The sequence below is a fragment of the Macaca nemestrina genome, chromosome 9 (assembly GCF_043159975.1).
Source record: "Macaca nemestrina isolate mMacNem1 chromosome 9, mMacNem.hap1, whole genome shotgun sequence".
NCBI lineage: Eukaryota > Metazoa > Chordata > Mammalia > Primates > Cercopithecidae > Macaca > Macaca nemestrina.
Genome location: NC_092133.1, coordinates 16,794,634 through 16,821,037, shown reverse-complemented (window position 1 = coordinate 16,821,037; position 26,404 = coordinate 16,794,634). Strand labels below are relative to the sequence as shown.

The window sequence follows — 26,404 nt, the reverse complement described above, 5'->3', positions numbered from 1 at the left end:
AGAGAACAAAGATTGGAAGAGGGGGAATAGAAGTCCCTCTGCAGGAGGGCAGGGGAATCCAAAGACCATACATAAGTGCTGACAAAACTAGGATGGCACTTGCCACAATGTATATTGTTGTCTTAATGGATCATCTATTTACCTGAATGTTTAAAACTCTCGCCCTTTTTCTTGATGAATAGGCTGCACGATGCTCTTCAATAGAATTAATTGATCGGAATTTCCAAGCCTACCTTTTGTTATGGTCCAAATTATACTTAAGGTTTCCCTGCATAGCCCATGAAAGTTAAAGGCAGACGCTTTCCTGGGGGTTCTTGAAAACAAATCGTTTTACTTAAAAACAAGTAGGCAGTGTGTTAATTTTAACATACCTTGGAAAGGTTAAGGTCTCAAGAGAAATAAATCAGTCATTTAACGAAATCAAACCTTTGTAAATCTACATGGTTAGAAGCACCTTGTATACTGGGTAACTGGAGAGAAACACACCAAATATGCATTTTTATTTTCTTATATTACTGATTGTGATGGCCAAAAGGAGGCATATAGCATGCAGTGGCATTTAAAGAGACCAATAGAAACTGTGATTATAAACGTCATGCTTAACATGTGTAGCGGTCTTGAAATGCATCCTAGGATTCAGAAAATAAAGAAATAATTGGGAGACTATTTCTGAGTCACATAAGAGCAGTCAAAAGAGTCTGTGTTTAGTGTGTAGTAGAAGGGCTAGTTTTTTTTCAAATAGGTAAAATTAGACTGTTCCACATAGCTGATTATTTTTCCTGGCATCCTGACTTGTGGAGGCCTTAGCTTCCCTGAATGACTGATGCCAGTTCCAGCCAGACGTTACCACAAGGTAAACAGCTGCTGCAGGGCACCCAAAAGGACTCCGGTGACCACAGGCTCCACCCCTCTCTGGTGACAGTGCAGCCCCCTCAGCATTCCACAATGGATTAACAGATGGAGGAGAATTTCTCTGACACCGGCCTTGGTGAATCATTATTAAAGGGACCCAAAACTGGAAAAATAAATCTCCCCACTCCCACTTTCGAGTAGGAAATCTTGGCAAAAGCTCAGCCATTACAATGTTGTCAATACTTACATGGAAGGACCTGACTGGAGCGGTCCTCGCCTGCCATCATCTCCCTGGGAGCAGTCAGCTGGCAGTGGCTTGTATCGTGCATAATACTGGCCTTTCCCCCAGTTCATCATCTTCCTCTTAACCCTTTCTGCTAAGCCTCTGCCCAAAGTCCGTGATGCATCATCAAATGTTCCAGAATGAATGTGAGTGCAAATAAAATCGAACAGAACATCTGTATGGCACAATTAACATATAACCAAATACAGGCCCAGTTGTAAATGGTTCTGGTATCCTTTCCGATGGTGATGTGACACTTTTGGACTAGTACTGAAGATGATCTCCTTCAACTCATGTAATATATAAAAGCTGGCACCACTGGATTAGACCGTAAACTTTATTGTTACTTTTTTTTTTTTAATAGGTTTCAATGAAGAACGCACTTTTTTTTACTTTAATGAGGAAGCTGAAAAGGCTGCAGAGGCACTTGAGGCTGCTGCGGCTAGGGAGCCGCTGGCACCCACCTTCCCCACACAAGGTGTAGAGGAATCAGCCGAAACAGGAGCATCCTCTGGATAGGGCTGTACACACCCCAGGTTCCAGCCACACCGTCAGTATTAGTAGACTGGGAGGTCTGATGTATGGCGCCGTGTCTCCACATCGAGTTTCCTCTTTAACTTCACCAACTCCTGTGGTTTTTATTCTTCTAATTCCACTGTTTGGTAAATTACATATATGGTGTTCTTGCTTGAAATTCTATCTGTGAACTTTGTTTTGCAGCCACCACACTTCCATGCAGATTTTGTCTTTTAGCTCTCCTGTCCGTTTTTCAGGGGCACGCTCCAGTAAAAGAGGCCAATATTTTTGTTGTCAACTCCACACTCAATCAAACACCCCATCCTTTACCAATCAGAACATCTCTGAGAACAAAAACCTAATGACCCTAGAAGCTCTCTGTGCTGGGAACAGATGTCCATCTTCTGTGTTTACTCTACGTGTCTGTGCTGAAAAGCACCGACACATTTTTGTAGCCAACCTCACGCAGAAGTGCGAGAGCGTCACTAGTTTTTGTAACAGCCAAACAGTTTCATCTCACTTTCCTACCCTTAATTCCCTTTTCCCTAATTCCCTCTTCTTTTTAAATTTTAGTTTTTCTTGTATTATTTTTATCTTTGTGAGTCTTCTTGGATCCTTTTTGGAGTAAGAATGAGTATAAATGAATAAGCACATCAGTAAATGAATAAATATTCTCAAGGTTATTAAATGCCCAGTTATTTATACTACAGCATTTAAAAAGCAATCCGCAAGTGATAAAAAAAAAAAAAATGATGTGACATATCCGTTCCCTGAATTGCCTCTTTTGTAAGCCAGTGTTGGGATTATAGCAGAGGAGTAGCAGAAATAAACACAGTCAGACACAAACATAAATAGAATAATATCCAACCACTTTATATGATTTAGGGTCTCTGTTAAAAGGGTTACCATTTGCTTCTCCTAAAAATTATATAAATTGCTATGTACTGACCTGTAGGGGAGTTGGCTAAGTTTGGACTTCTGATAAATTCTATAATTTTTACTAAGCACACTGAAGATCTCTCCTTTTAAAGAGTACTAACAAGGGACCTTATTTCCACATAACGAAGCCAACTCCTTATTCTCAACGCTATCATTTGAAACTGGCTCAGGTGCAGACTCTCTCAGAGCAAGGGGCAGGAGACTTGGTTGGTGTCACTCTAAGTTGGAAGAACTGTGTCACGGTTTGTGGCTGCTACTGCCTCTCCTGATGCTTAGCAACAAACAACGGGTAGGAGAAACTGGAAGGAAAATTCATTTTAAAAGCAGAACAAACATGACTGGGTGTTCACATACCCTTTGAAAAATACACACACACACACACACACACACACACACACACACACACACACCCCATGAGAATATGCCCTGGAACAGTGATATAAATTATAATTAAATTACTAAAACCAGAGCAAAAATGTACAACGAATAACAAAATAACTAAATGAAATTAACCAAAGAGGTGATTTATTACCATAACCAGGTCAGCAGTATAACTTCAACACAGAGCAGTTTACTCACCTATCCTCGAGACTGCGCTCACCAATGGATAATTAGCCTTTTAATTTAAATTTCTTAGGGTGCTAGGCACTCTTTCTATTTATGCTTTCTGTCTCTGTTATATAACATATAATATGAAATATATTTATATAATCGTATATATAATATTATCTGTGAAAGAAATGAAAGAAACAGTCATATCCCAAATTAAAAATGACTGTGGGATGGGGAAATGTCAGTGCTTGGAAGAGAAACTTCAAACCACTCCAATCCTTATGCAGGGACTGCTTGATGAGTCTTCGAAGGTCGGTGACAATGACAGATGGTTATCCATCCTCAACAACTTCTTGGTATATAAGCTAATGTTGTTCCACAATGCCACAACGAATATAACTAAACATGTAGAGTATGCATTTAGAAAAATAATCCAGACTTTAAGGCTGTGATACAGACTATCATTTACTGCACACACAACCAAAAACTGGTCTGGAAAGACAATGAACAATAATTGTTACCTGTACTGCTCCATTTCTAGCAGTTTACCATTAACAAAGAAGGTAAGGAAGGAGCAATTATTGGTGAGTAGTTAGAGCCAAAGCGTCCATCCTCCTTACTCAGGGCAAATGAGGCTGGGTGCTAACAGCCCTGTGGATGCCTGCCAGTCAGAACTTCCATGGGACTGTTCAGCTGCTGAAACTACCGTGGGTGAGGACTTTGTTTGAGACCAGCTCAGATACAAAAGGGTGCAAGTGCTTTAATTAAAATCTTATTCTTCCAGAAAAAAAGAGACATTTTCTTTTTCTTTAATAGCAATGGCACAAAGTACCTCTGCCTCTTTGCCTCACTCGGGCTATAAAATGCATCAACATTAGATTAAAAAAAAAAAAAATCCTCTATAGCACACAAGACTTAATTTATCTTTCCCAAACAGAAGGAAGCGTAAATAACCTTTTAGAAAAATCAAACACATAAAGATGCAGTCTCTTCCAACTTAAAATCGTGTAAGCAGGATGTATGTAAGTTTTGTGTGTACAATAGCTATGAACATACCTTGCAGATACAAGCATAGCTCTCCTCTGTCTTCCTATTTGGGATCCCTTGCTTTGATTGATAATGTCACCCCAGCCAGGGGCAAAACCCCCTCAAAACCAAAGTGAAAAGGGAAAAACTGTAGGCAGAAAAAGGTGAGTGGATATCTTACATCAAATACCTTTATGTCAAATTAATTTAAAATGCTTTGTAATCACAGTGAGAGAAAGTAAGTAGCTTAAAAAAGGCATGAACACTTTCAACATACCTGTTACTAATTGTTCCCTAGTCCAGCTAACACATTTCACCCAAAGGGCAACTTCTTACTCTAGAAAGGAGGGTGTTTTGATAACCGTATTATTCTGTTGGTGGTGTGATGAAATATGGAAAGACAGTGTGTATATTTTTATATTCCTAAATGTATGTGAGTTGCATCCTGGCAGACAGATCACAGATGCAAGAAGGAAGACAGCACAAAGAAACATGAAAGAAAACTCAATGAACCATCTTAGGGACTATTAAAAATTACTAAAGTTGTCAAATCGTATACAATTTTCTATTAAAGAATGTCAAGCTTGGGGAACTAAACCACAAATGTTAATAATAACCACAACTGACCCTCAATGGGAAAAACTATTGGTGCCTTTTTAATAAGTTGTGGTGAGGAGAGTTCAAATTACAGGACATAACAGAATTTGTTTCATGAATTAATGCAGTCTGTAGTTAGCATATCATATAGCAGTATTATCCAGTTAAGGAAAGATACAGTTGAAAAACATTACATTTTAATTCCCCATGAGTAAAGTGATAAGTAACTGTCAAATCATCATTGGGAGAACATGGAAACAGTCAAGCATAACGAACTTACAGAAAGATAATTATCTCCAAATTTAGGAAGTACATGTACCTGCCTACCCACCTCTGCAAGCCTATGCTTACCACACGTGCAAAAATACAATACAATACAACTACTGCAATTATTCCTATCATTTTCTTTTGCGCTTAGGTGAAAAACACCTGACAGCTACATGCTGAGCCATGCTAACAAAACTAAACCTTTCACTTTCTTTAATAGTAAAATTACCATTACTGAATCATTGTCATAAAAAGTGCATTCAAGTACATTACCACTTATTTTAAATAAACACCAATTTTGAAACAATCAACTTTGAAAAGCTGCATAAGTTTTTTTTTTTTTAAATCCCTGATTACATTTCTATTTATTCACTGTGGTAGCCTGAAACATTGTATTTTTAGAGACTAACTACCGCTTAATTTCTTTATTTAAAAAAACAACAACAAACCTGTGTAATACAGAACAGCAGTGAAGCAAGAAAAATGTGTGCTTGTCACTTATCTTCACTGTACTGTACCTAAGAACTCTGATAAAATATGGTACTTGTGCCACATTAGTATATGGGAAAACATAATTAACTCATAGCACAGAGCACATGGTTTACCAACATATTACTGTAAAATTCAAGGTTTGGACTTTCACCTCAGTTCTGTATTCAGGCTACCAGAGCATCCCCACGGAGGTCCTTGGGAGGCTTTGGACACAATCAATAGCATGTATTTTTTCATCCAATAGTTAACAATGTATGTAATTAAGACTGACTATGGGACTACGAGTTTGATGCCAGCTCCTGAGTTTTAAGTTTATCTCAGTCTACCGTAGAAAATAACTTGTATGCCACAGTACCCAACAATTTCCACGCTGCTGCAGTTTCTCCATCAAGAGGATCAGACCCAAACCAGAAGCTTCTTTGGGGGCTTTAAAAATCACATTAGGTTGATCAGTTTTGTTTATCCAATTATTTACAAGCACCTCAAACTTTCAGCATTCCATTTGAGGAGTGGTATGCACATTTCCTAAAAAGGTATCAACATCTGCATTTTTTTTGTAACCTTCTAAAAGAAGTCATACTTAATACAGTAACTAGGAAAAAAAATATCCTTATAAAGATCAAATAACCAAAACCTAATAGGAATGTGTTTTGCTAAACAGCTTACTTATGTTTATAGTTGCTACTTACAAAAGTAACACCAGAAAAAAACCTGTATTCTGAATACAGAGACCAGAGCAGAATGTCTACAGCCCATGCCAATATACCAACACTCATCACGTGCTTATTGAAAAGGACTTCCAAACATGTCAGGCTTCTGGTTTCTGGATCAGCAGTTGGAGCTGTCTGTCTCTCTCACATTTTCAATGCTGTCTTCTTTGTTTTCTGGTTGGACTTTGCCTTCATCCTCCTTGTGTTGAGTTGGATCTTTTTCAGCAACCTGGTCTTTGGTTTGGGGTTCATGTGTAGAAACAGGATCTAAAACTACAACTGGTTCGACTTGTTTTTCACCGTCAATGTATTTTTTCCTGTATCCAAGGCTACTGGGAGGCCTGTGAGATGAAGAGTTAGACAAAAAAAGTAAAAAGCAGAGAGAAAATAGTTGTCTCTGATATTCTGGATTCAGATCAACATACAACCCAAAATGTTCTAAGTCTAGTCAACATGCATATAGTAGTCTTTGAGATGCCAGCCATTTAAAAGAAAAAGTGAAGCTATCGGATTACACAGCTGATACTAGGAGCACAAGGCCAGAAGAAAGAAGGCAGAGAAAAAGCGATTAACTACAGAATTGTTAAAAAGCCAAATGCACCTACCTGCTCAATTGCATTCTCTTCTCAGGAAGCGTAAAGCTCATGGACAAACTGTGAACCTCTCACGGCCTGCTGCCCAGACTCCCACCCGCCCTCACTTAGCTGGATGGAGCCAGTTAACTCCCTTCCCTCCTGCGTGTCCCTGGGTATGGCTGGTTGCAAGGTAGCCCTGAGGAGGCTGCATGGACAAGGGGAGTAATCACCCCTCATCACTGATGGAAAGGTGAGAGGCATGCCGGCTGCTGCTATTACCAACTAGAGGAGACCTGGTCAGACTTCAGGAGGGGGTGGCGGTAGGACCAAGGGCAGAGAGAGAGTCACAGTAGAAGCTAAAATGCTAAATTACCATTAATGTTTCTAAAAGGAGAATCAGGTTTCTTGAGAAATTTCTTATGGAATTTCAGAAGCGGTTTTCCACAGACTCCTCCTCTCATCTCTTCTGCTGCAAGAAGCTATGGCTCCTCAGGTTGAATGGGTGTGGATTTCCTTATGGAAACAGTTATCTCTGAAACACCCAAAGGTTCAGGCTGCTGAGCTGCTGCCTGAAGATGGAGGCAGCTGCAGGGGGCAGGGCTGGGGCTTTCGGACTTTTCTGGTCTTTCTGGAAAATGCTAGGATCAGGCCTTTTTGTCCCTGAGAACTGGCTGTTAACCATGACCTGGCACAACACCATCCCACCTCTTGGTGTTCTGCCAGGTGCCAGTGAACTGCTAGCCAGTGCCTGCCCACTGCTCTACCAGCCCCTCACCAGGAGTTGATTTCTACTATTCTCTAACCCCTTCACCAGGTCACAGCTGGCAGGAGACACTCTTTTACCACCTAATACCTCTCTCGTTGGACTTACCACAATTGTTTCCTGTCTGTCTCTTCCAATAGCATGTAAACATCTACGAGGCAGGGACTATTTAGCTTTACTCACAATTCTATCCCCAGTACCTAGCACAGATGCATTTGTGGAATAAACGAATGGGCAAATACTAATAAACTGAAAGGTTCAGAATTAAGGGGGAGAAATCAAGGTTTGGGTGTGAGTAGGTCTGGATGTCTCTCTTGCAAAAACAACAACAGAACAAATGATCAATTACTAAGTGAAAGTAACCTGCATGATCCAGTCACGGGCACAAAACCTCAAACCCAAAGACCACACTGTTTTTTTTCACTTTCTGACCAGTACTGTAAGATCAGTCCAGATGTTTAAAAACCACTCCCTCTGGCTATCAGGTTATATTACCTATGTGTGGCTCGGTCATCATCCTAAGTGACAAACACTCTGTCTTCCTTGGAGGTGGTAAAAACAAAAATAATCAGGAGCCTGGGTACAGGCTGTGCTGCAGTGAGGACAGATTCCTTTATTTTGGCCTGATTATGGCACCATGACATTGTCCATCTACCTTGGCCAAGGAACTACTTCTCCAGACATCTGCCGCTATGCTTTGGGAATCAGAATGGGCTGTAGTTTCTCCAGTGGTACCTGTTTTGACTGTCTCTGACCCACACAATATGTAAAAGCCTGTAATCGGAGAAGCAGAACAACTCTGAGCAGTACTAAGGATTGATCGGAGGAATTAGACCTTAGGGAGTGGAAGGCACTAGTCATGCAGTCTAGGTAATCTGCTGCCTCTGCGTCTGACACTGGGCCTGCAGTCAGCTGTTCTGACAGTTGGGAGGGAAGGTGGCTGTAAAGTGACAGAGACTGAGGACAAACTAGAGCTATACCTATCTATGTCTCACAAGCACCAATCTTGATGATGCAAGACAATATGCAGGATAAGCAGGAGCCTTCCCCAAGGAGCTGCACATACACCTGTCCCAGGATTTGGAAAAGCTGGAGGAGGAGATGTGGGGAGCTGGAGAAACTGTGGGCCAGTCACTGCCACGTGCCAGTTAGGTGAGTCAGGACATCAGGAATGTCATGCACAAGCTATAACAGAGCCTGCCCTACACGGACCTTCCGAGGGTTAAAAAAAGTTTTTTTAAGACAACTACTTCACTTCTGCCTTCTAAATCTCATGCAGATTTATCTGTGGGCAATTCTAAACTGAAAACAAATGAGTGAGGGGATTCTAGGAAATAAAGTTGCAGCCCAGCTAAGGTTCCAGGGAAAGTCCCATCCAAGTCTGCAGGTCGAGTCACCAGTATGATGGCTTCACCATCTTGGGCCTGGGCCCACTCTTACATAAGCCAGCCAATCTGCTTTCAGCATGCAAAGGAGGTAGTATTTCTCTCATTCTAGGTGAGCAACTTCCATCAACCCGTACTAACCTTCATCACTTCTGTAGAACTACCATGGATGTTTCCATGCTCGTGTGTGTCTGCAGGTGAAGGGGTGGTGCACAGATCCTAGAAAAAGCTTTCTTCATCAGCTCAGGGAGTGCTCTCTGGGCTCCACAGCAGCAATGCATGGATGTTGATTGAACTGAAAACTCATAAACCTAGTATTGTCAGGCTGAAATTGTCCTAGAATTGTCTCAGTCCAAAGAATGATTTCCCTGCCCTGAAGCAAGCTTCTTGACTGCAGATTAATCTATTATTAAGTCACTTATAGGCTACAATTTGAGAACCCCTTTGTTATCACTGAAATAGGTGCAGTGGGCATTTTCTGAAGCTAGGCATGGAGGGAGAGTGACTGGTTTCTCAAGGATAATGACCACTGCCTTAGAATCCCAATGGAAGGTGGAAAGGGACCAGGGCAATCGTCTAGTCTGACCTGTCCTTTTACAGATGAGGACGATGGGGCTTGAACTCTTGTTCTGAGTCTGCCACACGGCTCATCAGTGGCAGACTCAGAACAAGAGTCAGAAGTTCCTGTCTCCATGTTTCTGCCTCTTCTATGACAGCATGCTGTTTCTCAAAGGCATCTTCTCCTAGAAACAGGAGGCTACAGGCTAGTTTTTGGCATGTTTACCGATTTCATTCTTTCTGAATCCCTGTTTCCATCCCCATCTTCCAGATCTATAAATAAAAAGTCTACCCCTTCAAGCTATCCCTCCTTTTTAATTTCTCCCCTGTGGTTTGTAGCTCCTTCTGGCTTGACATCACTAGGTTCACTCCTGGCTCCCACGGGCAGCTGCCCAAGGCTCCTGGAATGAAAGGCTTTTCCTTCTCCTAGGCCTCATTCTACCTTCATTCCTATTGTATGGGAAGGGCCACAGAGCCACATCAGTGATGGTGCCAAGAACCCAGGTTCTCACTCTAGTAGTCATGGTGGCAGGTTCTAGAGGGTTAAATATGAAGCTTCTCCCCAAGGGAGAAATCCCAGAAGCTCAAATGCAACACTTCAATAGGAGTTGTAATATACTGTCATTCTGTTCAGGTTTTCTACTTTAATGCAACATCTAAGGACTAAGACCACAATAAGGAATTAAATGTCTGTACTTATAAAAAGTAATGGCAACCTGTCTCCTGCATGCCGCAAAATCTGCAAGTAAAAACTTACATTTTACAAGTATCACTTATAAAGTGAAACTAAAATCGTGGGATACTTGGGCAGACAGGGATCACCATGGTGAGCTAGTCTAACCTCTTCATTTGTCAGATGAAGCGGCCAGGGAAGAGTGAGGTTAAATCAGCATACAACTTGTTAACAGCAGATACAGGACTAAACTAATGGAATCTTGATTTCCTGTCCAATATCTCCCCCCACCCCGCCTTTTTTTTTTTTTGAGATGGAATCTCGCTCTGTCGCCCAGGCTAGAGTGCAGTGGCGCGATCTCAGCTCACTGCAAGCTCCGCCTCCCGGGTTCACACCATTCTTCTGCCTCAGCCTCCCATTTCTTACCATAACATACCGGTAGTCATTTATGATCCATTCATATAGATATTTTTCATGGGTCATATTAGACTGTGTACTCAAAGGCTATTTCAAGACAAAACCAAAAACCAAAAAGCAAAATAAAAGCTAGGAGAAATATACCAATCTATGCCACTCTATGAAGCCTGGTACCCAAGTACAACTTGGGTGACCTTTTAGAAAGCAGCCACTGTGCCCCTACTGCAAGAGAGCCCAAATATGGGGCCTGAGCAGGTGGGGCAACTTACTAGTAAAAAGAAAGACCTGACTCCAGACTGTACTGGTACCAGAAGAATCAGAACGATGGCAGTGGCCACGCCAACACTGAACTTCATACGGGGACTCAGTGATTTCTCAGACTGTGTTACAAGAGATGAAAGTGCAGCATTCTAATTTTTAAAAAGCACATCATTGTTTGCATTCAATGAAATTCCTTTCAAAATCAACTTTCCATGTTCCAATTATATTCAACAACATTCTAGCTAACATTTCGGCTGCAATTCAAATTAACTAATGCCCAAAAGAGCCCTAATCGACGTGGTTCTGAGCTCAATTGAATACAATCAAAGCTCATGAAATGAAGGGGGAAATGCTTATTTCATGCAAATTCTGCATATCACTCAAGCTTAATTTTACTGATAATATAAAGGTGGGACATTTTGAACATTACAGTGAATGAACTTTTAAGCGGTGAGAGTTATTTTATAAAATGCTACCTCAGAAAAGCTGATTGCCAAACAGTATAAAAATGGTTTGAGGCATAAATGCCAAGTTCATTTCTATTTCACTTCTGAGGTAACTATCTTTCAAATCGCAACAGCTGGACTATTTAACACAATCTGGTGAATCAAAGTAGAGTTCTTCTCTGGTCTCCCAGTGGGATGTCTGCATTAGTCGGTGGCAGCCATCCAACAAATGACGCACAGCCGGACGGTCTGAACTCTGTCTCATTTACAATAAAAATGGATAAAACCGCAATCATATTTACCACCTTCAAGGACAGAAAACGGAAAGATTTAAATTTGTCTTTATAAAGTCATTTCCTGGAAAAACTCCAAAGAGGAAGTCGCTTTTATATTTTCTCTGGTGTAAAAATAAGGATTCTTATTTTTTTCCAAGCCCTTTATACAGGTACTGCAGTGAACAGTAGTGGCATTACAGCAGAGGTAGTTTTGATTGTTTCTTTTGGAAACCCTATTTTTCAGGAGATTTTAATACACTTATCCAAAACTTCACAAAATAAAGTTTCAAACCTAAGGTGAAACTTTCTATATTACTACCGATTCTAGCAGTATTTTTAAATATAAGAAAGGCAGAACAAAGCTCAATTCTTTTTTGCTCATTTTAGCTCAAAGAATGTATTAGTTTGTCAATTTGGGTCCACTTCTATTTGTGGAAAAAGTAGATTTAATTATTAACATTGTTAAACAACAGAATACTACTGTGTTTGAAAATCTGACATCAGCCTCTATATGCTGATTTGCTCTCAAGATGAACAAGAATTCCTTTTTAACGTAAGTAAGAGTGGCTGGGCAAAGATCTGTGTCTATGCTCAGCAATATTTTTTTTTAGCTGAGTAACTGCAGCACAGGCATCCCAGTACACAGCTTACCTCCCAGACCGCAATGCAATGCTAGGGAGCCTTGTACCTTGTAGGAATATTATCCTATTCCTCTAGTGTAGGCTGGACTGCACACATTTACAGAATCTAAAATACACTGGCACAAGGAGGTTCAGGAATCTGGACTATTCTCACAGCAAAAGCAACACTGACAATGCGTGAACTATGATTTCAGCTCAGCCAAAGATTCTGAAATGTGGGTGATCCTTTTCTTAGGCTTCGTTTTATAGCTTTTTATAATTCTGCATAACATTAAGTCATCATGGAAAATCCACTCAGATTCCAGCTAATAAAAGCCACATTATTTACAAGAAATATTTTAAGAGACATAAAGTCTTCCACAAAATTCACCATATATAACATTGGCTCCTTAAAAACAGCTGCCATGCACAAAATACTTGCATTTTCATTCTATGTTTTCAGGAAAATATTTTTTAAATGTAATAGTTTTTCTTTCTATTTACTATGTATTTTTAAAACTCTCTTTTAAGATCAGAAATCATAAATTACTTTTCATAGAGCTATATAATAAAGAATATTACAAATGAAATGTGTTTATTGGGTTTCAGAAATTGGGTCAGTTTATTCTGAGATCTGACATTGCAGTTGAGCTTTAGCTTCTTCTATTTGAATAAAAAACCTCCCCTCTACTCCACTATACACAAATAAAAGGAAACATAAACACTGTAGAGACTATTGAAAAATGGTTAAGAAAACCACAATGTACCAAAAGCAATTTGGTTCTCTATGCAGAAATGATATATTTTATACAAAGTCTCTTAAAAATCATAGGTGCTTGCAACTGGAAGCAAATGTTAGAAGGCAATTAATTCTTTGAGAAAATTGAGAATTACTCAGCAGCATTTTAACAGTAATTTTGAGATTTACTCAACAGCAGTTTAACAGTCATTTTTACACTAGGTGTAATACATCCTCAACAATTAATCTGGAGGAAGTTGCTGTTTGCACAGCAACTCAGAACACTTGTAAGACAATCCTGACAGGCGGATCTTTCGGGCAGTCCACAGGATAACTCCTTGGCAGCGGGGGGAGGTAAAAAAATGAGGTGAAGGGATCTCAACTTCCAGAACATCCAGTTGTTCTGCTAATTTTGTTGTTAAAACTTAATTGTCCATGTACAGGCGCACATGGAGAACCTTTGTAGCAGCGCTTTGCTGAACAGAGCTGTTTCCTGCAGTGTCAGTACACAATTCAGCAGTACTAAGATTACAGTTGAGAGCAGAGCAAATCCTTTAATTGTATAAGAGCATCAGATTAAGCAGTAACGTCCATGCAGTTCATTCTGCTAGCTGGTAGTCTCTTCTCAGAAACAAATGTTTACTAAGTACAGGGAAGGCGCCCTCCCTCCCCCTCCCTGATGGGCGCTCATGTGCGCACGCATACACGCGCGCACGCACACACACAAAAGAGAAAGAAAGAAAGCGGAGAAGCGGAGGTTATGAGGAAACGGTGGGGGTGGGAGTATCAACCAGGAAGAAAATCCACTGCTTTCCATCCCAGGACTGAAAGAACTTTCCCAGTCTCCATTTGAACAAAACATGACCCCAAACCTCTCTTAAGGAACGGTTATATGGCCAATTAAATTAATTTCCAGCTGAGATAATTAGTTTGAGAGAATAATTTTATGCCAAGTTTCCCTAAAGTAAGTTAAGAATCTCAATTTTTATTTGCTAATGTATTTCGAAAGCTCCTACTCTTTCATAGGATTACAGAAAGTAAACAAAATAAAATAAAATAGCTCAGATCATCTAGCTCCAGTAAATTAAAAAGCTGTACTTTCCTATTTCATTTTTCTACATTAGTATCACATTAGAAATACTGAATGAAGAGACCAGTTAGAGGTCAAACAATGATAAAAATCAATCTTACTTTTAAGTCAAAACCTGAAAGGCAATTAGATTTTTTTTCTTTCATGGAAATGTTTGACTGGTCACACCAACCAAGAGACATCTAAAATTTATCTTTTATCAACTACCCTTTGGTATCAGTTAATGGCCCAAACAAGATGAACTCTTACAAAAATAAATCTGTGTGGGGCCAAAAGTCACATGTATTTAGAGATACCACAGACATAGAAATTAAATGCAAATTAAAATAAAAATGGTTTCACTGGAAATGAACAATTTTCTATTGAAATTGAAGTCTTATAATTGCTACATGGGTTTTTGTTTTTTAAATTCTTCTAGGGCAGCATGTAACCTCTTTTGACTCCCCCAAACGAAAAAGCGAACTAACTGCCTGTCTGGCAGTTACAAAGGAAATTTAAAAGACCTTGATAAAGCTTACAGTTTGGAGGGGACCTGGGGTGAAGAGAAGCATGATAAATTAGAAAAATGTTAACTTGAAAAGTCTCTGGCAATTAATTGTGGCTTAAAAGGATCTTTGAGAATGACCAAGATGACACAGCTATGAAAGCACTGCAAACCACACTGTTAAAATGGAACAGGAGTTCCCTTGCAAAGCGGCTCTCCCTTTTGAAGTAAGATTTTATAGAAGTAACTAGATAAAATGAAAAATCATCTTTGAGGCTGACTACCTTGTCTAATTGCAACTGTTAGTAGGATATCCACTTCCTGAAAGTAATTCATTGAAAAAGTGTGAATATGGATGAAAAAGCTTAATTCAGACAAGCAGGGCCACTTTCAGATAAGATGGTTTCAGGAGAAAAGCAAGATGGCAAGAAAACATGATACTCTTAAGCCTCTGCCTGACTGTGATGCAGACACATTTTAATATCTGCTCACCTCCTTCTCCATACTGAAGGCCCACGTGTCCTGGCTGTCTTTATAATAAAAATGTCCTAAAACATAATGACCAATGGATAAACACAAACTCAAAGGAGTTAACCAGTAATTGACCAGACATGAAGCTCTCTCAAAAAGGTATAGAATAAAGTGGATACAACAATAAAATGTATTTGGGGCTTTAGAATGTATATTTTTAAACTAGATTCACAGATAGTGATTCACCTTTATATTATCATACTATCATTTAGTAAAAGCATCTTTCTAATTCAATGATTATGGTCAGAAATTTTCAAGGTATCTGACTTCTGGGAAAAAACTATTTCTCAGCATGGTTAAAATGTTCAATAAAATAAAAAAATGTGCAAATGGAACTTATGCTGAAGACTAAAGTAGCTTAAGGCTGGTATTCTGACAGGCTAATTTCTAAAATTTATTTTGAAGCATGGCCCTTTATTGGACATTTGGCATGAAAAAGATTGAAATAATTTCTTTCCAATTATTCTTTAAGACTTTTTGCTAATTCAGATAGGCTTTCCTTTTCAGAACTCTGTTTTATTATCCTCCCTTGACAAGTGATCTTTAAATTGCTTAGGTTAGCCTTAGAGAATGAGAAAAGGAAGACATGAAACTCCCTGTAAGTATGTACGGTCTAAGGAACGGGATGTGAGTATCTTAGGGTCAATGAAGCAACTTAACTGCAGAATCATCACCTCCTATAGAAGGAATCTTATGGTCATTCTTTTCTTTCCCCTTCCTTAAGCTCTTAAGACACTAAACGCAGTACACCATAGTTCAAAAAGCACTGGCTTTGGAGATAAAGTTTAAAAGATTCAAGGGCAATTTGAACTAAATGTCAACTAGAAGTGTAATTTTGGGCAAGTTGTTTACCTCACTGAGCCTCAGTTTTCTCATCTGTAAAATGGGGATAATATCCAATCTATAAGTTTGGGAGAATTAATATAATACACAAAAGCACCTGGCTTAATATATGTTAGTGAAATACAGTGACAACAACACAAAAGCAAATTCCAAAACCCTCCATCCCCACACTGGAAGCTGGTTCCATTACTGATAGCCTCCATCTATAACTAACATATACATCCTGCCTACTATAATTTCAGCACATTTCCTCTTAGATGGATATTATTTTATTACGAATATACACTGATAAAGAGTAATAGAAGTATTAACTTAAAACACACACACACAGAATGGAAGTTTCTTGGCATTTCCCCCCAACATGCTTTTTCCATTATACCTATATCAACCAAGAACATCAGACTCAGGCATTCTGTTGATAAGAGTTAACATGTTTCAGATATCTCACATAGGATTAAAATGGAAGGCAATCTGACCCACACTGACGTATACTGGATTTTCTTTTTCTTTTTCTTTTTTTGAGATGGAGTCTCGCCCTGTTGCCCAGGCTGGAGTGCAGTGGCGCGATCTCAGCTCACTGCAAGCTCCGCCTCCCGGGTTCACACCATTCTCCCGCCTCAGCCTCCCGAGTAGTTGGGACTATAGGCATGTGCCACCACGCCCGACTAATTTTTGTATTTTTAGTAGAGATAGGGTTTTGCCATGTTGGCCCAGCTGGTCTCAAACTCCTGACCTCAAGTGATCCGCCTGCCTCAACCTCCCAAAGTGCTGGGATTATAGGTGTAAGCCACCATGCCTGGCTTGTGATCAGGTACTTCTAACCTCTAAAAGCACTTGGGGCAATAGTGAAGGGCTGACCCCTAAGAGTACTACTCTAAAAGATAACAGTCAGTCATTTTGATTTAGACTTGTCAGTTCTGAGGATGTATTTTAAAAATTAATTATTTTACATTTCTGGGTTTGTGTTTTTCTATAAAAACTACAATGAGAGACACGTAACTAGGAAGTATGTGCCTCTTACTCCTTATCCTAACTGTGAACAGCTTTACCAAGTGAACACATTTGCTAGGAATTACTGGGATTTGAAAGCTGAAAGGGACTCTGTACAGTACATAACCTACTTGCCTCGATTTTAGATTAGAAGAAACACAACAAAAAGAAAACAAAACACAGAGAGGTTAAACGACTTGTCCAAGTCATCTGGCCCAGTCAGAAACCCAGGGGGTCTAGTGTCTTAGCTTTGGTTCCTTGATGATCCATTATCCCAGCATTATAATTGTAAGATAAGATAGGAAAGTAATTTATTGAAATGCTTTTCCTAGATGATCTAATTTACTTGACAATCCTACAGGGCAGGCATTACTACCGTCAATTTACACACCAGGAAATTCAGTCATAGATTATATAACTTTCCCAGGGTCACAAATACCTAAACAGCAGACCCAGGATCTGAACCCTACTCTGTCTGATTTTAGAGTTCGAGTCTTGGAAATAACTGGATGCTGCTTTCCACCCTGTGCATATGTGGACAGGCACTGGCTTAGAAAATGAATTACGTTGTTTCCTTGTTACTCCCTGTCCTGTCTACAGGCTTTTATTGATTAAAATACAAATCATTGTTTTTCTGACCCTGGGCAACACTTAATTATTCTATTGCCAGGTATTATAGCTGTCTGAAAGTAAAAGAGTTTCTTTTAAAAATTCTATAATTTAGGCCAGGCGTGGTGGCTGACGCCTGTAATTCCAGCACTTTGGGAGGTCGAGGGGGGTGGATCACCTGAGGTCAGGAGTTCGAGATCAGCCTGACCAACATGGTAAAACCCTGTCTCTACCAAAACTACAAAAATTAGCTGGACATGGTGGCGGGTGCCTGTAATCCCAGCTACTCAGAAGGCTGAGCAGGAGAATCGCTTGAACTCGGGTGGCTGAGGTTGCAGTGAGCCGAGATCATGCCATTGCACTCCAGCCTGGGAGACAGCAAGACTATCTCTCAAAAAAAAAAGAAAAAAAAAAAATTCTATAATTTAGAATTTTCTCTCCTTGATTCCCACCCATTCATTGGCCTGAATCAGTGAATAAAATATCTTACTATATTTTAACATTATCAGATTTAATCTTAATCAACAGAAAGAGCATGAAAGCAAAAATGAGGTTTGCACTTAATGTGCCTGGCCAGCCCTTTACCTCTTATAGCATAAAGGGACATGATGAACATAATTCTGATCTAAATTATAACCAATTGGAATTTATAACATTCACATTCACTGTGAGATTTAAGATACTAGGATTAGATGGTATATACTTATTAGAAATAATTAACAGGACACATTTTGAAGCTATTATTAAAATAGAAGCAGAATAAATTAGGCTTTCCCAAGCCCTGATTATCTTTTCCTTTCTTTTTCTTCTTTTTTCTTAAAAACAAAACAAAACAAAAAACCCTTGCTTTGCGTATGTTGGTGACAAGAACATTAATTTTAATTAATCCTTATAATTAAGCATTAAAAGTGTTTCTTGCCTTCTTATAGGTCCCTAGGAAATAAATCAGTATATCTTTGACTTTATAATTTACCAGAGAGGAGTTACTCAATTATATGGAATCTGTACATATGTTGACTTTAGGAATTTATTAAAAGAAGAAAAACTTTCTAGGTATAGTGTGATGTTATTTAATTTTCTGGTTAAGTGAAGATCTTACGCAGAAAACATCTTTGTCTCTACCTTTACACTTAAAACATTTCTTGGCAGTTTTCAAAACTTTCCTGTCCCATCTGAGGCCAATCAAATGAGCACAGCTGAATCTTTCTTTTACAACTGGGTATTCTGTTGTCTCTGGTAACTTAATTTGGAGTAGGTACAATGGCAAAAAAGATATGCAAGACTGAGCTGAATATAAATGGTTTCCAGGCATTTAAAAAATGTGTTAAAACCAAATAATTCAATCAAACCACCAACCAACAAAAACCTCTAATATCAAGCTCATGTGCCTATGTGACTGTCGAATAATGGGAGAATGCTGATTGAGTATTGTAGTTGATATTCTACTGTTTTAGTCATACTGAAAATGTGCTCATTCATTCATGTATTCAAAAAGAATTTATTGAAAGCCTACCATATGGCAGGAATCGTTCCATGTGTGTAAGACACACCAATAGACAAAACAGGAAAAAATTCTTACCCTCATGGAGCTTACATTCCAGTGGGGGAGAAAAAAAAATAAAACAATAAATATAATAAAGTATATAGTAAGTTAGAAGGTGATAACTGCTCTAGGGAGAAATGAGGTAGGATAAGGGGGAATCAGAGCTTAAGGGAAGAGGAGTTACAATTTTGAATAGGGTGGCCAGGGTAGGCCTCATTAAGAAGATAACATTTGAGCAACACATCCATGGAGGCGAGGGAGTAAGCCATGCAGCTCTTAGAGAAGACCACGACAGGCAGCAAAGGGCCTAGAGTGAAGTGGTACTGGGACAAAGAGGCCGAAGGGGAGGGGGAAGGGAAGTTACAGTGGCTGGGGCTGGTGTGTGTGTGTGTGTGTGTGTGTGTGTGTGAGAGAGAGAGAGACAGAGAGAGAGAGAGCGCACATGCATACATATGTTGGGGCAGTAATGTCTGTATTAGAGCCAACTGTCATTGGCATCCTCCCTTGACCTTGATTCAGGTCAAAAGCCAATAGCGCCACTCACCTGAAACACTAACGGTGGTGTTGCCACAGATCGAAACACAAGTGTAACTACTAGAATGCAAAGACAGTTTTTAAAAGCAAAGGAAATATTTTACTTATTTATTGCTGACCCGACTTCAAAGTGCTTTGACAGGCCAAGTCTATAAAGTAAGACAATGTGGTTAGTATAATAGAGTACTTATTAGTCAAAGCCAGCCAGAAACAGCACTGAAAATAACCCTTCTCATTCCTGGAAGCTAGGCCAGTTTCAGGGGATTCTGACAAATGATACAAACTGTTAAAGCTTACATGTAACTACATTAAATTAAACTTCTTTTAGTCATTAAAAGGTTTAAACATAAACGAATGAAGTGTGCCTGTCTGGGTAAATAATTACCCTATACATACACAGAATTCTCAGATTCAATCTGGATAGTCTAATTATACTTAAGAAACAGATTTTTCCAGAAAGGTGCTCTTATTTGATAAATTACTGTCAATATGAAAATACACAGCATCAGTTATTTTATTTAGCTAAAGAATGTCAAGAACCAAATAATCAAGCATTAGGTTACAAAGTTTAAAAGTTAATACAGCAGTCCACAGTATTTGTATTAGAGCTTTAAGTAGATAAATTAAATTGGAATGTGTCTCTTAAGCAGTCATTGAACAAGCAAGATGAGAAATAAATTGAGCTTCACATCCGCCTTTATGGCATCTAACAACTGTGTCTGTCAACACATGGATCCTTTTCACTGTCAATTCAACACACATTTTGCAGACCTTGGGCCTGCAATTATTTCATTTCCTTACTTGGAAATGTAATTTCCACTTACTTTTGGAGAACAAAAGGCAGACAAAAGGAAGAAGGAGTTGCAGTATTTTCTGATTCAGATTATCTGTGTAAAATGGTAAAGGAAAAAAATCTATACACACACACTGAAGCATTTATCAGAAACTAACTTGTCTCAGCCAAATTGCTTTTGTGTCGGGATATTGGTTCAAATGTAGCCAGATTGTTGATGTCAAATTAGGTGTTAAACAAATTTAATAGGAAAGATGAAGAATGAATATAGATCATCTTTCTGTTAGAACTGTTCAAATGACTCTAGTCAAAAGAAAGGAAACACATGACTACAGGAGAAAATGTGCTTTTAAACACAGTGAAATTAGATAAAACTGTAAATCAGCAAAGAAGGCCATTCATTCCAGAAGAGAAAAAAAAGTTAATAGTAGCAATGAGAGAATGCAAGACAGGAAGAAAATATCAGTGGGCAAAAATAGATCCAAATTGAATTTCAACTTCATTTGTCCAGGTTTCACCTTTTAAGCTAAGACAGCTAGAGTTACAAAAAAGGGGTTCTTTGTCTCTTGATAGGACAGGAAATCAGAGGTTTAATTAACCATGATTACAATATTTGGCTGATCTGATTTGTCTCACCTCTTCCTTTTCTTTAAGTGACAAACTAGCTGACATCCTGGCAAGAGAACTAAAGCAAAACTGTAGACTAATTTCAGAAAGAGCTGCCATTGTTATAAAACAAATTGATCCTCCACTAGATCTGTCTGAAACGCATTCAATAGCAGGATTAACTCTTTGACAATCAAAGTGCCACTCTGAAGCAAGTCTATACAGATAACTCTTTACATCGTATGTTTTCATTTTCAGGATAGAGCAATATTAGGCACATCTTTAACTGAAGACTAGAAAAGAAGGTTGTAAAAGCGTGCCCTTCTAAGTAGCCTCTGAAAGATCTAGTATCTTCTTGGGCTGCTCATCCATTAAGAGGGATGATCTATGTATTTAATCTTGGAAGACTGATTAAGTGTCTCCTGATGCAGAGTCTGTATCATCCAGATCAATTCTTTGTGTAGAAGAACCTGATTACCAAACCAGTTTAGGGGAAGTAATTCTCTTTGTACATGGTACTTGCTTTAGATCTGAATGAGATCTCTTAGCTAGGAGCCTAGAATGAAAAGCTGGCCCATCAAATGAAAAGAAGAAGAGAATTTATTGGCGAGCCAAATCAAAATCTCTCTAAAGAGAAACAAATCAAAGAAACACACAAGTTAGTCATTTACAGATTCTTCTATACACCACTTAGTAAAGAGCATCGTTACTTACTGAAACGTAACCTTGGAACTTGTGCATCCTTCCAATTTACGGGACCCTTCACCTGGCTCAGGTGTTGGGGGGGACGGGCTGTTGAATTCTGCCTCCAGAGTTTTCTTGTTCAAGGCTGTTTTTGTTACACTGGATACAGAACCCAACACTGGCATGGATTTGGACTCTGAGGTTGCTAATATCCCAGTTGGACCTTAAAACCAAACACATACCTCAAGTTTAATAATTCTGTATGATGCTTATTAATATGGTACTGAAAAACAGATTAGCTGAAAATCCCTCAAGAAGTGAAAAGGCCACGTTTGTTAAAATTTCAAGAGCATGCTGGAAAAGGTTCTTGTTGGAAATCTGCTCTGCTTTGGTGGTACTACTACGTTTCAATCTATCAGGACCACGCTGAGAAATTGCGCACAAACCTTTAAGAAAACACAAAATCCCAGGCCACAATTCCCTCACTGACCAGGTTCCTTAGTAATAGTGGAATTGTGAAAAGTCTTTTCCTCTCATAGAGTATGGCTTTCTGACAGCCCTACTTGAACCATTTCGCCTCTCAAGAGTTAATTCTTCCCAAAGCTCAGCTCTGCATTTTAAACAGAAAACGGAACAATGTCAAAAGGCTCTTTCTAAAAGGCTCATGAAGGCTTCTTGAGCATTAAACAGCTTTTATGAACATTTTCATTTTAATGTGAATGAGAAGTAAGTGGATTTATTTCCTCTTAAAACACAGACACAAAATTATAAAAATTAAGTGGGAAAGAGTTTGGCTATTTACCTTTTGGACTTTTCTGCTCTTTAGGACAGGATTTAAAAACAGTAATAAAACATGTTACTGGAATTATTGGCATATCAATCTAAAAATTCTGGGCATTGAAGCCAGTCCCTAATTTTAGGTGGAAAGATTCTATCCTAGTCAGCTTTCCTCAAAGCATGATTCTAGTAAGTACTTCTTGAAACTTCAGAAGGAAAATGTTTTTAAAACAAAGAGATTTATGACATAAGTCACAAATATGCAAATTAAATGACTATTTCTAGAAATAAAGTGAGAGGATAACCTTGAAATGTGCCAGTAAGAAAAGCACAAAACTTGGGTGTCTCTTGAGTGTCTATCCCTAACAAATGTCAGATCATCTTAAGATGGAAAGTACTAGTGGGTATAATCCAAAATGCTAGCTAATCCCTGACTACTGGTATTAAGCTCTGGAATGCTATTCTTACATTTCGATTTAATGTGCCTGATGTATTCAATATAACAGTGTAACATATCAACTCTAAAAATGAAGGTCTAATTTGAAAAACCTACCTAAGAGAGACTAAAAACTTGTGAACCCATTCTGTTGGACACCTCTCTGAGCCTTGCTCTATGCAGGTGACACAGGACCTCTCTGTTCTAGTGGAAGCCCCAGTTTACAAAGCATTAGTTTCTATCTTCCCTATTTAATTCACCTATACTCTCTAGGCAGACAAGTTTGGACATTATTGGATATTTTGATTTAAAAGGCCTTTTTCGGCTGGGCGTGGTGGTTCATGCTGCAATCCCAGCACTTTGGGAGGCTGAGGCGGGCAGATCACCTGAGGTCAGGAGTCAGAGACCAACCTGGTCAACATGGTGAAACCCTGTCTCTACTAAAAATACAAAAATCAGCCGGGTGTGATGGTGGGCGCCTATAATCCCAGCTACATGGGAGGCTGAGGCAAAAGAATCGCTTGAACTCGGGAGGCAGAGGTTGCAGTGAGCCGAGATCACGCCACTACACTCCAGCCTGGGTGACAGAGAAAGACTTCGTCTCAGAGCGGGGGAAAAAAAAAAAAAAAAAAAAAAGGCCTTTTCCTCCCAGCTATGTCAAGCCTCATGTTGCATGGAGCTGTGGCAGTTAAGAGAGAACGGCAGAACACAAAGATCAATTAATATTAGAGTTCCTGAAAATATAAATACGAAGCTGAATTCAAGATTTGCTTCTGATCAGCTCTATTCTGCCCTTGGATAAGCACTGACTACAACACTAGGTAGCTTTAAACAACCTGTCCTTGTAAGAAAGATCTGCTTCTGAATACACCAACACATTTTCTGCAAAAAGGAAGGAGAGTAGTGAGCTAAGCTACAGCTCTTATATTTTTCTTGTGTACAAAGAGACATTTCAAAAAATGTACACTGTTTAAGATTATTATTACTGTATCCTGTTTAAGCCGCCCAATGTTCTCCAAGAGGCACTTGCCGCTCTTTGAAATGTTAGTTTGGTAGGCCACAAGGCTAGGTAAAACAAGGGAGCATCAGTTAGATGCATAAGAAAAATCCTAAGGAAAAGGGTACAACATCCTTTGTCCCTGGGGAAGATAACCATTAACCTGAGATCTTAGCTCTGCAAACTCTCAGGCTGTCTCTCTTCTGACGTTTCCTTTCTCTACTGGTGACCTCACATTTACTTTCCCATAAGCCTTTGTGGGCAGAAGAAAATCACCCCAGAGATTCAAGTACCTGAGACACCAACCTATCCAACTCCTCACCTCTGTCACCTGACTCCCCCCATGCAGCTCTGCGGCTTTACTTTCTTCCTTAGGTTCCCCCCTGGAATTTTTATTTGTCACTCCACAGCCTTTGTAAAAATACTCACATGGTAAAAGCCACCTCTAGTTTGATAATAGAAAAATGTTTGTACCACCTAAAAAATGGTATGATTTCTTTTTTAGATGATAAGAGTTTGTAAGTTTGTTTCCTTCCTTTTTTTTCTTTTGCTTTGGCTATTAGGAAACTCAAAGGAAATTTCTACTCAATTACAAGTCACTCTCTTAGCGTGTATTTGCTCTCTACCTCACCAATGAGTTCTCATTTTTCTATTCATTTATTAACGGTTCTACTGAATATGTATTTTCTATTCTAACTGCCCTAAAATAATACAAATATTTGTGTATTGGTGGAATATAATACATAAAATGAAAGATTCCCACCATGTACACGAAATGTGTTCCTTTCTGTACTCTGAAATATTCAAATTTCCGTATTAACTGAAATAAAAACCTCTGCTCACTTCTTACATTGAAAACTAACTCTGAAATGTGAGTGTTGCACATTTTGACCAAATTTGTGAGTGAAGTAAGAATGTTTCTGGAGGAACAAAAAAGCCAGTGGCAAAACACAAAATGTGAACGACAGAGCACTAAAATGGCACATCAACAAAGTCCTTAAAAATAGCAATGTTTACATGAGCACTTTAAGGCTGAAATGATGTAAAGGATGACTCAAGCACTGATTAAGTCACAAAATGAGTAACGATTGTATGTTACGTGGAGGCTGCATAATGCTCGCAAAGCCATCCTAAGAAAAAAAAGGCTGTGGCACCCCCTTAATTTTCCTGAGGTAGTTGTTTTGGGGGGCACAGTGGCGGGGAGAATCTTTGTAAGATTTTAATAATAGAACCTCCAAACCAACCTAAAAACTGAATGGCTGATTTTTTTTTTTAAAGAAGAAAACAAAAGTTTCCTCTTTTTATAACAGAAGTTTGGTTGGTATTAAGCCACTTTGGGTTCGAGGAATCAATTTACTCAATTGTCTGAGTAAATCTCTCTCTGAACATTAGAACTTGATGTTCAAAAACCCATCTTTAATATTCTAGCTACTTAAATTTGGTCAATGTGACTCAGTATTTTCCAGATTTAAACTATTATGATAGACTACTTGAAGCTGACTGAACTCAATCTAGAAGCCTCAGCCCATTAGCCGTGGTTGCTGATTAATTTTACTTTAAGGTAGTTTTTTGAAGTCGGTTCTCACCTGGCCACAAAGGGAAATCTCATAAAGGTTTCCATTAATTCCCATGACCGAGCTGATGAAACCACTGAAGACACGCACAGTTCTGGGAAATGTTTTGAGGCCTAATACAGACCTAATGTCACACAAATACAAACTGTGAGCTCGAGATTTGCTCAGATGGTAGGTACATTATTGTCGGTGACAGAGCTGGAATTTCCCAGTCACTCAGTTCACAAGTAGGCACATTAAGCTAAAGGGATACAAAGAGTAAAGATGATTTTGTTGCATTTGTAACTGATGTGTAATTTCTACTGCAACTACTAATTATTGTGTGCTTATTTCGTGCCATGCACATTGCTAAGCATTTTTCACATATTGACTTAATCTTTAGAATAACCCTATGAAGCAGTGCTTTTATTATTCTCATTTTATAGATGAAGAAACTGAGGCACAAACAGGTTGAGTAATTTGCTTAAGGGCAACCAGCTAGTACACAAGAGAACTAGGCCTCAAACTTGGGCGGTCTGGCTCCAGAGCCTGTATTTGATGCTATATTGTTGCCAAAACTCTTCCTGAATGTCTTTACACAAGGGCATCTTGCATCAAACAAAGCAGATCTATAAATGCCTGGTTACCTACAAATAAATAAACATACCAATAAATAAAAATATCTAAGAGTTCTTATGAGATATCCATAAATATCTTTACCCATCCCATACTTCTCACTCATATTAAAAATAAATATTTTAATAATAATTTTTAAAAGCTTGTTTCATGTTAAAAGAGACTTAGAAGAAGATGTTTCAGAGATGAAGAGAAGGACTGTGGAGAATTCAAACCGGCTTACTACTGCTATCTGCTTCTGCTGTCACCTTTCTGCGACGCAAAATCCTTTCTAACTCAGTTTCACTGTTTTCAGGGTCAAGGGATTTTAAGCTTCTTGAACTAGTGGATTTGTTAAGTGTCCCCTAAAGTG

The 26,404-nt window shown here is 38.9% G+C and overlaps 2 protein-coding genes across 7 annotated transcripts in view; one reads left to right on the top strand and one right to left on the bottom strand.

Annotated features, from left to right (window-relative positions):
• LOC105467378 (enolase 4) overlaps positions 1 to 5,481 on the top strand; it is a 35,693-nt gene extending 30,212 nt beyond the window's left edge. For all 3 annotated transcript variants that reach the window (XM_011716958.3, XM_011716967.3, XM_011716950.3), the window contains one exon: positions 1,500 to 5,481. In XM_011716958.3, the coding sequence (XP_011715260.2) occupies positions 1,500 to 1,654 (155 nt within the window). In that variant the 3' untranslated portion in view covers positions 1,655 to 5,481. The remainder of the gene's footprint in view (positions 1 to 1,499) is intronic.
• The window catches only part of LOC105467359 (shootin 1), a 121,615-nt gene continuing 98,304 nt past the window's right edge, over positions 3,094 to 26,404 (bottom strand). For 2 of the 4 annotated variants that reach the window (XM_011716911.3, XM_011716916.3), the window contains exons 15-17: positions 26,276 to 26,396; positions 21,684 to 21,876; positions 4,802 to 6,575 (exon numbers count right to left, since the gene is read on the bottom strand). In XM_011716911.3, the coding sequence (XP_011715213.2) occupies positions 6,353 to 6,575; positions 21,684 to 21,876; positions 26,276 to 26,396 (537 nt within the window). In that variant the 3' untranslated portion in view covers positions 4,802 to 6,352. Of the gene's footprint in view, positions 4,317 to 4,801; positions 6,576 to 21,683; positions 21,877 to 26,275; positions 26,397 to 26,404 lie in introns of those variants that run through there. The other 2 variants (XM_071069060.1, XM_011716922.3) reach the window with 2 other exon arrangements.